We start from the raw sequence: 15345 nt of genomic DNA, 5'->3' as shown, positions 1-15345 counted from the left end.
AATGGAAACTTCATTGTTAGAAAGTAGAAAGGATGTCATTCAAAATGTTCACGCATGTTTGTGGGTTAATGGACGGGGAGAAAACGGAAGGGACAGGTGATGGACGAGCTTCGGCTTTCTAAAGTTAACCAGCATTCAAATTAGATACCATGATATGAAGTCAATCATAGTAATATGTCCATTACGATTACTATACCTTTACGAAGTCAAACTGTAAACTTCTGCAGCGGCTAGAGTTACAAGTAAAATAAAGCATTCGGTTAAAGACAAAATAATGGGCGAGTCATTGGCCATTGATTTTCAAATTTTACTAATGGATAATCTGATAATCTCTGCCTTGCGTCCTTTTATTTCTTATACCTCTCTGATACTACTTTCTTGTGATGGTCCAGTCACGGCATGATATGCAACTCTCAATCCAGGATAACGTACCCTACTTGAACTTAAAGATTGTGCCAATATTTATAAAACGCCATGCATAAGACCAAGTGAAACACGTCCTCGTTTATAGAATAATATTTGCATACTTTGTTACTACAATAAATGGTGCACTGTAATAAATTGAAAAGATCATATGCTATGAAAATTTGCAACAAAGACCTTTGATTTTCTTCTCAATGAAGCAATAATACTTGAAATTTCCCTTTGCATGCTTTAATTAGAGATTTAACGACATATCATAAATTTAACTAGACTTAAAACTATTCGAAAGCATTTTCTAAAAACTTTTAATCATCTTGTTATAGATTTTTTTATTGTTAACTGCATTAAATACCCTAATCGTGCTCTTGAGAAAAATGAAGGTCAAGTCTCTGTAGATAAGGTAATGAAATAAAGCAGAATGCAACCAAACGTTTCTTTAAATAGAAATCGCTCGGGATACCTTTCAAGTATCATTATAGTAGTAATTTAGAACCTGGTTGTTTGTTATATAATGGGAAAAAGAAAGAAGAAGGTATTGATTTTGAAATCAGTGTTTCTATTTCAAGAATCCCGGAGGAGAGGGGAAATGATGGGTTCATTTACCGTGTAATAGAGTCGATGAGGTATTTTTAGATTTATATATAAATAAGTTACTGTAATTAATTATAAATTTATTACGAAATTGGAAATTTACTTTGTAGCAATAAATTACCATCTGATACGCCTCGCTGGAGTAATGAGTGAGGGTGCGGTTAGATGAAATAGATTGCTTATGAGAGGCTTTTCTAAGTAAAGTCAGTTTATTTATAACTTATGCAAATCGTTCGTTAGGAAATTAAATTTAAACATATAAATATTTATTGGCATTTGGCATCTGAATTGGCAAAATGCTAGCGCATCTTTTTAGGAGGCTTATTATATGAAACATTCAAGGCACGTCTATTATGTGAAATTCTTGAGCAATGATTTTTACTTAGAAATATTTTGGATGTTTTCTTACTTCCTGGTAAGTAATAAAGCAAGAACTGTAACTGAGAAGAATTTCAAGTATCATATTTCAACAAATTTTGACCATTCCCGAATCAATACGGACGATTGTTTTAAGTGACATTTTTATGCGCAGACGGATTAAATGATTCTTCTTTACATAACGGATTGTAAAATGGATTTTGTCGTAATGTTTGTCCACATGTAAATAAGTACGTGACGTACGTACTAAATGTGCATATATATATCCTGCATTAATCAAAAACAATTAGCCATAGAAACTTGAAATTTTGTATATGGAACTGCTATAACATTTAGTTATGCATCTCTCTTTTATATTACAATCGACAGCTCAAAATGTATACGTATACACTTTATATATATTATGCAATATATGCATGGTCTTTATTTTCGCAATCGACGGTCGTTGTCATATATTTGCAATTACAGAACTGTTTCAAATGACGGAAATATTCGTGTTTCGAGAAATTCATGCTTTTTTTTTAAAGTCTGTCAAAATTTGTTTTGTTTGACAAACTTTAAAAGAAATTAATTTTGTACAAAAACGAAATCTAACTTCTAATGCGATTTCCCGTCTCCTATACTTATATTTGGAAAGTGTTTTACTCGTTATGAAAAATTAAAATTATAAGAAGTTTGATATCCGTGGGACAAAAATTGATCAGGATATTTAATTTCATAATTTGCAGTTTTTGATATTAGTTTAAACTGCATCAGTTACTGAAGCTGCAATAATTCGAGGAAATACGTTTAACTGAAATGAAAAAAAAAAAAAAAAAAAAAAACCATGTATGCTTCAATAGGCCGTGCAAGGAAAGCATATAGTGTTCCCATCAGATTATAGTTTACAAACTCTCAGGAATCCAAGTACTATCAAAAATCCAAAACAAAACAAAAAAATAGAAAACAAGATTAAGAAATATTTAAATATATCAAATCCATAAATGAGTAACATATTTATGAACAGTAATGTAGTTTCTCATTGACCAGCACAGATTTTGCATGGTCTATTACAAAAGCATTCTGTTATAAAGTATATCCTCGTGCAAAAATCTTTTATTTTTTTCATATGTGGTCTATAAGGGATTTCTCCCCCCCCCCTTCATAGCATACCTTCGTGGTGTAAAGGCCAGCACACTTGGCGTGTATTTCCAAGGTTCGATTCCCGGTGAGAGCGTAGCTAATGTATCTACAGGTTAACCTTTTGTAGACGGATGTCCAATATATTGGCAGTTGTATTCCCTGTTTGAATGGACGGGGTTGTCCACTTTAATGGCCATGTCTTTTTCCCCCATTTTTTAGGCTGAAAAGTGGGTTGAAATGTCAAATTTGACGTCCCTGGGTTTTCAGCCACTTATCTCTTTCAAAGATCTCCCTTTTGCGACATAGATGCACCCCTCTGAGAATCCATTAAACTACACAAGAATCTTTGTTGCAAATAGGAGGTGATTTCTTAAAGGGGGGAAAGCATTCGGTTCAAGATTTCCCGTCTTTTGGTAGCTTTTACTGCTACCAAAGCCCCGGCCTCAAAAGGTTAAACAAAACTTAGGATTTGATTATGTGGATTACAAAAAAGCATATGAGGACTATTTGCTTGAGTAGAGATATGCTTTTGGAGATGACCTATACGGAAAACTGGCTTCTACTCACCTTACATAAGCGAAAACTCCCATGTAGCTTTCGCTGCTACATGATCCGTTCGCTACCCCGTGAATACAAGTCGAAGTGTTTGGCAGTTTTTTTACTCGGTCTTTGCTAGGGCCTGACACAAGCAAAATTCACATTTCCGACAGAAAATTTAAACTTGGGGATCGCGATATATAGTTTTAAAACTGTATTTTTTCTTAATCTTTTCCCTTCTGTCCCCGGGTACGTTTATTGCAATGGTAGTAATCTTTACTCCGGCATTCTCAGCACTAAATGTATAAAAACAAGACCTTGGCGGTTCCAGTAACCTGTGGAAGAGGGTTGAGGCTTTTAATACCTTCAAATGAACACGATTGGTCCGCAGGGCATATATCATTATTCTGCGTATTACTCATAGAAGTAATCTTAAGATCAGTCAAATCACCAATTCAGTAGGCCCGTCTTATGCGGATCTCTGTGACCTTGGGTGTAGTGGTCCTAGATTGGCAGTTTAGTGGTGTTCCATAACAGAGATCCATAAAAGTCCGTCTTCTCCGGAAATCAGTGGTGGCCCTACGTGGCCAGTTTAGTGGTGTGCCTTAACAAAGATCCAAAACATTCCATCGTCTCGGAAATTCGTGGTGCCCCTAGGTGGCCAGTTTAGTGGTGTGGCGTAACAGAAATCCATCGTCTCTAGAAGTGTGGGATACAAAGAGCAACAAGCGAGACGTTTTAATTCCTCTCAAGGTAGGCGTTGTGAACTGACAGTCCCACCACCCGCCTGATGAGGAGATTCTCAGCCGAGGCCTGTTCGTTCAGTGCCTATGTTAGTAGTGGAACGTGTAGACAAATACTTACTTACTTCTCTTTTCCCTGTTTTGTTTCGTCTGAATTTCTTCATTGTAGTAATGTATAGAATAAAATGTAATCATCCATTTAACGTTAACGGTAAGTTTTAAACTGGTGTTAAGTATTGTTTCCTAAAATATAGTTTCATAAGTGCAACATTCTAAATAGATTGTATATTCTAAGACTTATGTAGTGTATGAATGATACGAAATTTTGAAATAGACGCAGGGACGATAAGTTGGAACGAATATTTTTTCTCTTTGCATATATTCAAAAACCTAGTGTAATATTACCTTTCTGCTGCCTACGTAATCAACTAAAACAAAAGAAACGATTGTTTGTAAAATCCGATACGAAAATCCTCAACACATGATCTAAAAAAAATCAGTGACGATTCCAGACATCAATGCATTAAGTGATATTTGCACATTGTACTAATAGATCCAAATGTAACGTACAAATTTTGCTGGAACATTTTAGAAGCGGTTTGGTAAAAAGATTAAACAATATAAAGAACTATTTGGCAGTTATGGTAGTAACTTCTTATTTTGAGCTTTACTTGTCATTCCAAGTAATTGTAGAGATTATTAATTTTCTTAAATACCACGCAAGAGACCCAGCTACTCGTCGTCAGAAATCAAACCACTCATCCTTCTATATAATTGCTAGCCGATTGTGTTGACTGCAACACCATAAGGATATGGATGAGATGCATGTCACAGTATGTTGCACAGATAAAAATCTGCTAAAAATGGCGCATGCAGGCAAGTCGTGAACAGAAAACTAAGTTTTTGTTATTTTTAGAAGATATGTTCATATTATCTAATTACCGAACTTTGTAAGAGCCATGGAAGGAACACGGGACATTTCTAAATCCAACGTAAGTAGCATTATTCATAATAAATGAAAAACCCACCAAGCATTGCCTTAGTAGCAGAGACAGTTATGAAACAATTATGCACTGCTGAAATTATCTCAAATATAAAATCTCACTTTCAGTTTTGAACGAAAAGCAAATAAAACTGAAAAACAGCCAATTGTCCTAAGATTTCTTCACATCAATAATAAATATTTGATTTTAAAAAAGCCAAAAAGCATGACTATTTGTTCATTTTCTTAAACATGTGACACCACACCATGTGAACTACAAATGTTTATCAAAACTTTTTATGCACTTTTTTACCAGGCGACCAACAGATACATACTGAGATTGTTGTATAAATAGTACGTATTTAAAGAAAGTCAATTGAAATCGAATTTCTATTGTGAAGCGGAGGAACAGCATAAAAGTTAGCTTCAAGAATTCGATGGAAGAAGGAAGAAGTTTGTAATTATAGCTGTTGTCTCATACAGCTAAAGAATAAATTTATCAATGATGAAGGATTTGTCTTGTGTCCTACAGTATGGGACATATGCTGCTAAGACAAAACGTGTTCAAATCAAATTTTTGTATTTTCAAAATAATATTAATAAATAAGAAGTATTTTTATTGAAGTCGTCTGATTTATTCACCTGCAAAGCCTCAAAAATTGCAACGCCATCACGAACTCGTTACCCGTCATGCATTCGAATTTACAAGCTAAATTTCTTGAAAAAGTTGTAGAAATGTAAAATAGCAAATTTGGTATTTTGCTCAAATTATGACAATATAATATGAACCTCTGAGCAAACAACATATTTCTTACAAGAATATGTTTTATCACCCAAATATCTGTAAACATTTGAAGCTTCAAGTACAAATGCAAACAACAATCGAAAAATCCGAATACTGTGAAGAAGTTAAAATATGAAATATAGCTCTTAAAATAAACTTAACTTCATTTCTTCATTAGCACTTAGAGTAAATGAGACTAGATAAAATGTTGGCTGTTGTAAAAAGCTATTTTTATTAGACCATATTATTGTGAAAGAGAGTCGTTTATGTTCTTTAAAATATGCAGAGCTTAGTTATAGTGTTCGCGGTAATCAAAATTCTTTCCCGCTACATAATAACATTATTACTACAGTTAATCACATAATAAAGCAATTCTAAATGGTAGTCATCAGGTTTTAAACCACGACATTCTTGTCTATAGCTGCAATTCTTGCGAAAGACATTTACCCGTTGCTATAGCAATGAAGAGACTAATAGGAAAAGCGGATTGGAGGAGCCATAATCAGTTTGTGACGTAAATGCTGCAAAATCTATTACGATCGGGTTGCTGTAATTAAATCACTCTGCTTTCACTGGAAAATTACATAATTCTCTTAAGATAATACGCTATAGACGAAACGCACAAATGATAAATAGGAAACAGGTACAGTTAATTATTCAGTAAACAAAATAAGCAAAATCTCTATTCATAAAAACCAAAACTTAATTTTTTTTAGTTGAAAGCACCGGTAAAATTTTACCTCTATATAATAACTTCAAAATACCCTTAAATATTAAGTATTGAACGATTTATAAGCTATTGCTTCTATTAATTGTAAAATCAAATCTTGGTTACACATTTACCCTTGAAAAGTATAACATTAAATTTTATTCTATTTCTCCAAATGATTAATTAATAATGCTACCTCTACCTCATAATGGATATACAAAGGTATTTTAAGCTGAAATCATGTTTTATCCCGAATAATGGCAAATGCTTTCTTGTTTTTCCTACATATGCTTCTAATGTCAACGTTACTTGCTACTTTGATGAAAATGTCATTTTTTATGCACTTTTTTATGTATTTCTGATGTAATATTATCAGGGTCAATGTTCCTTCTTACCTTCTTCGGGAACATACAAGGACCTGACTCGGAACAGAGAGCTTACTAAAGCTATGTTCACTAATTGTGGTAAGTAGACAGGATACAGACGAAGGGTATACAAAACCCTTTATTTTTCTCTATATACAATAACTTCCGTACTTCGGAATACACCGACCCGCTACTCGGGGTCTAACGTAAAAGTATAAAAATAAAACTAAACTCTAATTTAACTTTAGAATAATAAACGTGGAAGATTGGCCTTATATTAACAGGAAGGCGTATGTAGTACAGATAACTGAGAACACTACAATACGTTTAAAAGTTATCAAGAGGATTAAAACCTCTGGCCTGGAAGGCAAACAGCAACTGCGTAACTTCTAAGGTAAGCGGCCTGCTTTAACTCAACTGCTTCCTCTCTCTCGCTTGGCAAAAGGCCACAACTTAAATACTTGGCGTTCGCCAGACAACCTTTGCATAAAAACCTTAACGCTTATAGTTCTGGCCGGAAGTAGAAAGTAAGAAGTGATAGTAAAGATTTAAAATAAAAATAAACGTTAGTAAAACTTAAGATCCTTACAATATAACGACAGTTCGAAAAATATCCGCTTTCTATTAAGACCATAAACTATTTCTGAATCTTAGACTATTCCACAATTTTATTTAATCTCTTTGTATGTGTGTTTACATGTTCATAAATGTATTACTGACACCTGAGATATAAAACTGTGCTTTAAAATTACTAAGCATTTAAAAAATTATGTATGATTCAAAATCTTAAGCGCAATTTTTAAAAAATTCATATATGAAATTTCCCAAGAAAGGAATGTTTTATTTTATTTACGTCCGGTTCTAAGATTAAAACTTAGTTTAAAATTATTTTCCTTGTGCCAGTTTATACCGAGAACTATAACGTTTTTAATATTGTAGAGAAATGCCAAGCTGCGAGAGATAGCTTTCCCGAAGTGCGGGATTAGGGTTGCCAGAAAGCGGCAAAAAGGCAGGGTTGCCATATTTGGCGCGAAATCGCTCATTTAGAGATATTTGAAAGCAAAATTTGCGCTATGCTATAGACGGAGCGAGAACATTCTAGAATGCATTCTTAGCAGTTTACTCGGGAATATTCTGTAAGATAGGTTAAAGCTATATATACTCTGCCTGTACGCGGTGAAAGTGTGCAGTAGTATCTTGAATTCAATAGTCTAGTAGTGCCTTGAGTTTAGAGATTAGATTGAGAGCTATCGAGCGAGTCGGGAGCTGTACTTTAGTGCTTTGCAGTGAAGCTGTCTTTGCAGCGAAGCAATTATAGCCTGACGGCTATGTTGCTGATTGTTTCAGCGTGTTTGTCGTAGTTTTTCGACGAGTCTAAAGGGGTCTTTGGAACCATCCTGTGTATTAGTGCTTACTAGCGAGTAAACTGGGTTTGAATCTTCATCAAGTGTCGTCATCAGTTACTGCAAATCACGAACCCGTAGAACGCAACAATATAATAAGTAAAATATATATACAATAAGTATATAATAAGTTAGATAAATATAGGTAAATGAATTAAATTTATATAATAAAATAAATAAATAAGCATATAATGAGTTAAATAAATTAGAACCTTTAAATCAATCTTTTCTACGTAAAAAAGCAGATTATTTTAGTTTCACATAACACATATCTTCATATTTATTTAATTATACCAGACACTTTGTCTGTGGTCCATAGGGAATTGAAAAATTCTTCTGAATTTTGATTTTGGAATCATGCTTAGTATGGAACTCCGCAGTTCCGCTTAACACAGAATTAAGATCATTAGAGTACATACCATAAATATTTATATTATATAATCTTAGTTTATCAATATAAATATCATTTTCACAAAGCTTAATCCTTTAAATTGTGAGTCTTAACTTTTATTTGTAGATGTAGGATTCTAAAGTTACAAACACATTAATAGTGTTTTGAATATCTTACTAAGTTTTAACAAAATGTGTTAATATTTTTCCAAAAATTATATAATTTTCCTATGGTGTAGTCACTTTTAATTAACATATTTAATGTAAAACAATGTTTTCCATTTAATTTGACATAATTTGAATACCTCTCAAAAGTAATATATATGAGGAATTATAATGTTAAGTCTAAAGAACAATTATTTGGGGATGGATCTTGGAATTTTGTAGTGGTGGCAATAACTCAAAAATGATTTTCCATATTTTATATACACTTAAATAGGTGGATGACACCTGTCACCCACGCGCCTAATTGTGCAACACAAACTTACGTGCCTAACGCAGAGTTAACAAAAGCCTGACGATACGGCTCTCTTTAAGGTATCTGCCTACGTTCGGAGCACTTTTTTTTAAAAACATAGAATTCTGATGAAATATATATTTATTTAGTCAAAATATGATATCAAGTCATGAAAATAGGTAAATTTTTAGGAACATTTTGTAAATTTTTGAAATATATGCAATTTTATGCAAATTTTTAGGAGAATTTAACACTTACGTTAAATGCCGTATATTTTTCCTCACAGCATATATTTAAATTTTTTTTATACTGTATACTACTACAACACTTATCTGTGTTATGAACTAAAATGTATATGATATTTCTAAAATTTACTAAAATATGTGTAATTACATGAAAAAACACAGTTTTTTGTAAAATATTTCTTATCGTTTTATATAGAAAAACTTATAAAACAATCAAATTAATAAATATTACTTAGATTGTAGCTTAAAACCTAATAAATAATATAGAAAATATTTTAGTGAAATTTAATAGAGATATCTTTAGAACATTTTGAGTAATTACATTTCTTGTATGTAAAAACACTAGAAAAATTAGTTTTTCAGAAAACGCATTTAAAGATTTCACATTAACAGAAAAACTGTTCTGTTGTATTTACACACTTAAAATTCTCCACATTTGTACATCACACCCTTCATATCTTTATACTTAAGTAATTTTGATTTCCTATTTGATTTTAATTTTTTTTCTGGCTATTTTCGAAATGAGCGACGAATGAATTTTCGAGTTCTTTATTCTTTCGTTATCAATTCCAAAGTAATTTTTAATCATTTCTTGTTCAATTGATAGGCCTAAATGTTCAAACACAGGAAGTAATCCAAGATACTCTGAATTAAAAATTAAAACGGCTATATATGCACCCAGCAACATAGTCTTTATACTTAATCGCAATGTTGCCAAACCCAGTTAAAAAAACCGCAATGTTGCCAGTCCCAGTTCAAAGAATTAAGGCAAATAATTATTGCCAGAAACAAAAAAAAGTACCCAGAATTAAAATGAAATGTTTTAACACAATTGTACACGCAAACAGTTAAAAAAAAACACGGATAACAACATTGTTTACCTTTAAGTTGAGCCTTTTAAATGGCACTTCCGGTCTTTCTGCTTTCACTTCCAGTGCAGTTAGTTAATTGGCTATACCTTCTCTTCTAATTATCACAAACGTAAAAATGAACCATTTTCGGAATCCTACAAAATTGACCTTTCAAATTGGGCAATAAAAAAATCGAGTTTTTTCGCCGAAATTGTTTTTTTAACGTAGGCAGATACTTTAAAACAACACTATTTATTACTATCTTCATTTAAGCTAAATTGTATTCCTATGAGAGCACTTTGGGTTTATAACAGTGAGAAACTACGAGTATGGCAAAAATATTTTATGAATTTTAACGAAATACGCGTTGCTTCTTTCGATGTATCTTACATTTGAAATCTACATTTTATTACCTTTCTCCAGTTCCATTGCAGAAATTATGTCTCGGAATTCTATGATATTTCAAGTTGTTTTTACTTAATTCAAAGAATATATAATTATTGGAAATTTAAAGGCAGCTATTTAATACCCGTAATAATTGTTGCGAAATAAATACCCTCTTCTGATAACTGTGGAATTATTTGCACAAAAGGTAGGATTTTCCAGACATATTGCAAAACATTTCCGTTCATGCAAAAAGTTTAGAAACGTCTACCTTACCTATCTTCAGTGTTAAATATTATTATTTTTCTTTGTGTTTTAACAGCAAAATTACACGTGTTGTAATTTTAAAGTTTAGCAACTGCTAAAATATTAGGCATCTGTTGAGTTATAGGCAGCCATTCCTATAAATATTATTTCATCAATATGTAAGAAAAATGGACAGTTTAATCTTTGAATTCACTAAGGAAACACTTTAATACCTTCTAAAATAAATGTAAATGAACTGGAGTATCGTAATATACCTCTAGTTATTATTCCGAGCATCAACCAGCACAAATCCCTGTTTTCTCTTTGATATTTTAATCACTGGTTGACAGACATTTTAAAAAGTCTACTTTAAGTCTTTGAACACTAAATTTTCCTTCACCAAGGGTCCACTAACTTCTGAAAAAAAACCGGATGGATCCGAAATATCGCCATTTCGAAGAAATGAATGTCATTTCTCAACTATCCTAAGAGGTGAATAGATATTACACACTCAAGTAAGTCTGAAACAAACATAATCATTTTGTCATTACACAGAACTCAAGCTCATTTGCGTAATACACTCAGGTGCAAAATTAAAAGAATTTGCAAAAACATATTGAACTGAAGGTAATAAATACGCCGCTTAAGTGTTATGCAAATATTGAGAGTCCATTGCGTAAGCATATACCTAGCGTAGTTGTGGAGGAGATATAAGGGCATTAGGGGTTTCCACCTATTATGGAGCTTAAGACTACTACTGCTTCGCAGCTCTCACGTGAGCTGTATGTACCACTGGAACCCGAGTTTCGCTCTCTACAGTTGCACAAAGACTTCATGAGCTAGGTCTTCATGCTAGAAAACCCGTTGTTTGTGTCCCGTATACTGCAGCACACAAGAAAGTGCTTTTAGCATGGTGCAGACAAAGTGCGTCTTAGACCAGACTTCAGTGAAGCACCGCACCTTTAAGTGATGAGTAGAGATTCAGCCTGGACATTGATTCTCTGCCCACCTGTATCTGGAGAGAGCCTGGACCACGATTCCATCCCTCCTCCTCATCAGTGAAAAGGATCATTATGGTGGTGGGGTGTAATGGTTTGGGTAAGCATTATGCTGGATGGCCGCACGCCTCCGCATGTATTTGACAAAGGCTCTCTGACTGTTATGAGGTACAGAAAACATATATCAGAAAGGAGACCTTAGAGCAATATATTCCACTTTTCAGAAGCGCCGTTAATGATGGATTCTTGTTAAAGGACAACAACGCTCTTTCACATAAGACTCAGCTGGTAGCTGACTATCTGGAAAGTAAGACAATTCGCTGCATGGATTGCCCAGCCATATTTCCTGATCTTATCCCTATAGGGCATAGCTGGGATTCTCTTGGGAGGACAATTTCATCTCGCCAACCCCTTTCCCAGAACCCTCCCGGAGTTGAAAACTGCTTTGCTGTAGTAGTGGACCACAGAGACTCCTTCTGTCCTGTATGCAGTTACGCTGCGTGACCTGTCTGGCTATGATAGGGGATCATACTCTATATTAGACTCATTTTCAGGTCTATATCATAGGGTAGATTTTGGATATCCCTGCACTATGGGCTTTAGATGTAATCATGTGTACATAAAATGATTTTTGAATGGTGCATCTCTTTCTGTTTTATAAATGTATATTTAGACCAAACCTATATTTAGACAAATCTTTCCATTAGTTTTTCGAAAATTTGCTATAATGTGCAAATTCTCTTGATGTTGCACACGAGCGCAGTTGTTCTTCGCTACCCATCATTACATAAATGATCTCATTTTCCCATTGGTTGTCCTACCTAAGTGATTTCGGTTACGTTATCACTGTAATTTAGTTACAAAATGCCATGTAAAAATGAATTTGAGACAATACACATTCATACCCAGAGATATATATTAGAAAGATATATTTCGCGCATAAATATGTAGTCTCTATAAAAAGTCCAAAATAAAAGAAATATTTTTCAAATTAAATCCTTTTGCTGATATTGCTCATTCTGGAACTTAATGTATTATTCGTGCTTAAATCTTATCTGATTTCAGATACCCATGTGTGCTTTTTAAACACACTTCTATACATTTCTGATTAAGTCTAAAACACAGGACGCTATTTTTTCCTACTGCCCTTGCTGAAACATATCGTTGGATTAAAGACCCCCGATAGATGATAAACACTAAACTGCGCTATCCTGACAAAATTATTTAAACAATATTCACCTTTTTTGGAGTGTTCTTTGCCCTTGCAAGCGGTCCTTCCAACTCGCTCCACGTTGTCCTCTGGCTATTCTGGAGAGGTCTAAACAGAGGTTCTTCTTTCTGTCCTTCCTCTCTCCATTCTTCACTTAGGTCAGACCTCTCACCAAGAGTGGGTTCAGGAATTACGAGAGATTTCATTTCCTTCTTTTCAGGTGCTGAAGGAACTGCTGTTACTTGGACCTAGAAAACCATTTAGAACTCATGCATCCCCCATCCAGCTAATATCACGAACATTTGCTGCAATTTGCAGATTTTTAGAACTTACGTAGATGCCGTGGTGATTCTGAGGGCCGAACATGCCAAGTCAACATCCTGAATTAAACCCGAAGTGTCTTAAAATAGAGCTAATAATCGTAAAAATAGGGCTTAAAATACAGCTAAGCACTTTTTATGTTTTTTTAGAAGATACCTTTTAAAACTATAAGGTATTTCTCCCGTCTTCTTAACATGCTTTCGTGGTGTAATGGTTGGCACACTCGGCGCGTATTCGAGAGTTCGAGTCCATACGAGGGTTATGCTCATTTTTCATCTCTCCTGCCTCAAAATAGCCTAATATCTCTGCAAAGTTCTGTTACTTTCTGTGTCAGTCAGTCTTGTTTCGAAGTGTGTATAAGTTCAGTTGCTATTTCATGAAGATGTAAATGACTGTAATTAAGTCATATTGTAGTAATTAATTTGCATGTTTGCCTAATTGTACAACTTCTACAACCTGTTTTCCCAGTTCTCGCTTCGTCGGTTGAATTATATATTATCAGAAATCGAAATCTGCATCAGGGGTGTCACAGTATTTTGGTTTATTTATCTGGATTTAGTTGACTTACTACAGCACTAAAACTTGCCGCCAGCTATTCTTTTTTTTTTATTCAGTTGTTCTGACGGTTACAGCCGAAAACATCGCGGCAAAAACACCGCGAACGAAAAAGTTGCGGAGAAAACAACGCAAGGCGAAAACGTCGTGCTACAAAACATCGTGGGAGAAAACATCGCAAAGAGAAAACATCGCAGTTCTAAAACATCGTGGTACAAAACATCGTCGTCGAAAATAAAGCGGTTCAAAAACTTCGCAGTTTAAAAACATCGTCGTCGAAAATATCGTGGTAAAAAATAAAGTATCGATGACATCGCAGATATGCGATGTTATCGATACTTTATTTTTTATCGCATGACGATAACATCGCAGATATGCTTTTTTGCAGGCTTTACTAACTGTAAATGGAAATTCCCATAAGGATTTGTGAGCGCAAGATGTAAAGAAGGATAATTTTTACTTTCACATTTTTTTATTAACTAATAAATTTTTGCTGAAAATGTAAGAAGGAAACTTAAGAATAGAAAATTAGATGCAAGTTATAGATTATACTTTTCGTGAAAAATTACAAGTAAAAACTTTATAAAAATTATTTATTAATGGCCTTTGTTAGTTAAAAATGTCGGTTTAAAATTCTGTTAAGTGCTATAAGTTGCAATAATTTTCTATGCTTAAGTTTCCTTTTTATTTTCTCAGCAAAAATTTATTGGTTAATAAAAAATGTGAAAGTAAAAATTATCCTTCTTTCCATCTTGCGCTCACAAATCATTATGGGAATATCTATTTACAGTCACTAAAGCCTGAAAAAAGTGTATCGCCATGCGATGATTTGTAGATACTTTATTTTTTACCACGATATTTTCGACGACGATGTTTTTAAACTGCGAAGTTTTTGAACCGCTTTATTTTCGACGACGATGTTTTGTACCACGATGTTTTAGAACTGCGATGTTTTCTCTTTGCGATGTTTTCTCCCACGATGCTTTGTAGCACGACGTTTTCGCCTTGCGTTGTTTTCTCCGCGACGTTTTCGTCCGCGATGTTTTTGCCGCGATGTTATCGGCGGACACCGTTCTGACCGAGACAGGAAAGCTTAACGTTTGAGTTCTGTGCGTCCTCTCTGACCTCACAGATAATATTCTATTAACTACTATTTTGCAAAGGAATTTTAAATAGTAAATCTATTCATTCCTTTTATAAGCCCATAAACTTCAGTAAGATCTGCTATTAGTTTTACTTGCTCTTTTCTTATTCATTCAATCTTAAAAATGAGTATACTCATTTAAATTAATAAATCACAAAAACCTGCAAACTGCAGCTTATTAATTTAGTGAGCTAATGAATTTGCATAAGATTAATATACACAAGGATACCTTTACGTGCGAAACACTAATTCATTAATTAAGTTATTTAAAATTGTACGGAAAGTGTTTAGAAATCCTATTATTTATTTCTTACAGTTCACTATATCCGTAGACTTGGTGTCTGTTCTTCAACCGTTTGAAGAAAGAGCAGGTTTGGGCACTATAGACTGATAATTTACACTACGAAGTATTTTTATTAAAATTAAAATATTTCAATTTAAATAGTACGCTGCTGATTATCTTCAGCTATGTAGTTCAGGAGCTATAAATTTAATTATATTTTATCC

At 33.7% G+C, this 15345-nt stretch overlaps 1 protein-coding gene across 1 annotated transcript in view; it reads right to left on the bottom strand.

Moving 5' to 3' along the window:
* LOC118182970 (uncharacterized) overlaps positions 1–15345 on the bottom strand; it is a 67806-nt gene that overhangs the window by 23763 nt on the left and 28698 nt on the right. Inside the window, exon 5 of the mRNA XM_085812088.1 lies at positions 12848–13066. Within this exon, the coding sequence (XP_085668214.1) occupies positions 12848–13066 (219 nt within the window). The remainder of the gene's footprint in view (positions 1–12847; positions 13067–15345) is intronic.

This window comes from Stegodyphus dumicola, chromosome 2 (assembly GCF_044657685.1).
Source record: "Stegodyphus dumicola isolate Sdum_Otavi_A_Nest chromosome 2, ASM4465768v1".
Taxonomy (NCBI): domain Eukaryota; kingdom Metazoa; phylum Arthropoda; class Arachnida; order Araneae; family Eresidae; genus Stegodyphus; species Stegodyphus dumicola.
The sequence above is the reverse complement of the archived record's forward strand: the minus strand, read 5'-3'. Positions and strand labels throughout refer to the sequence as shown.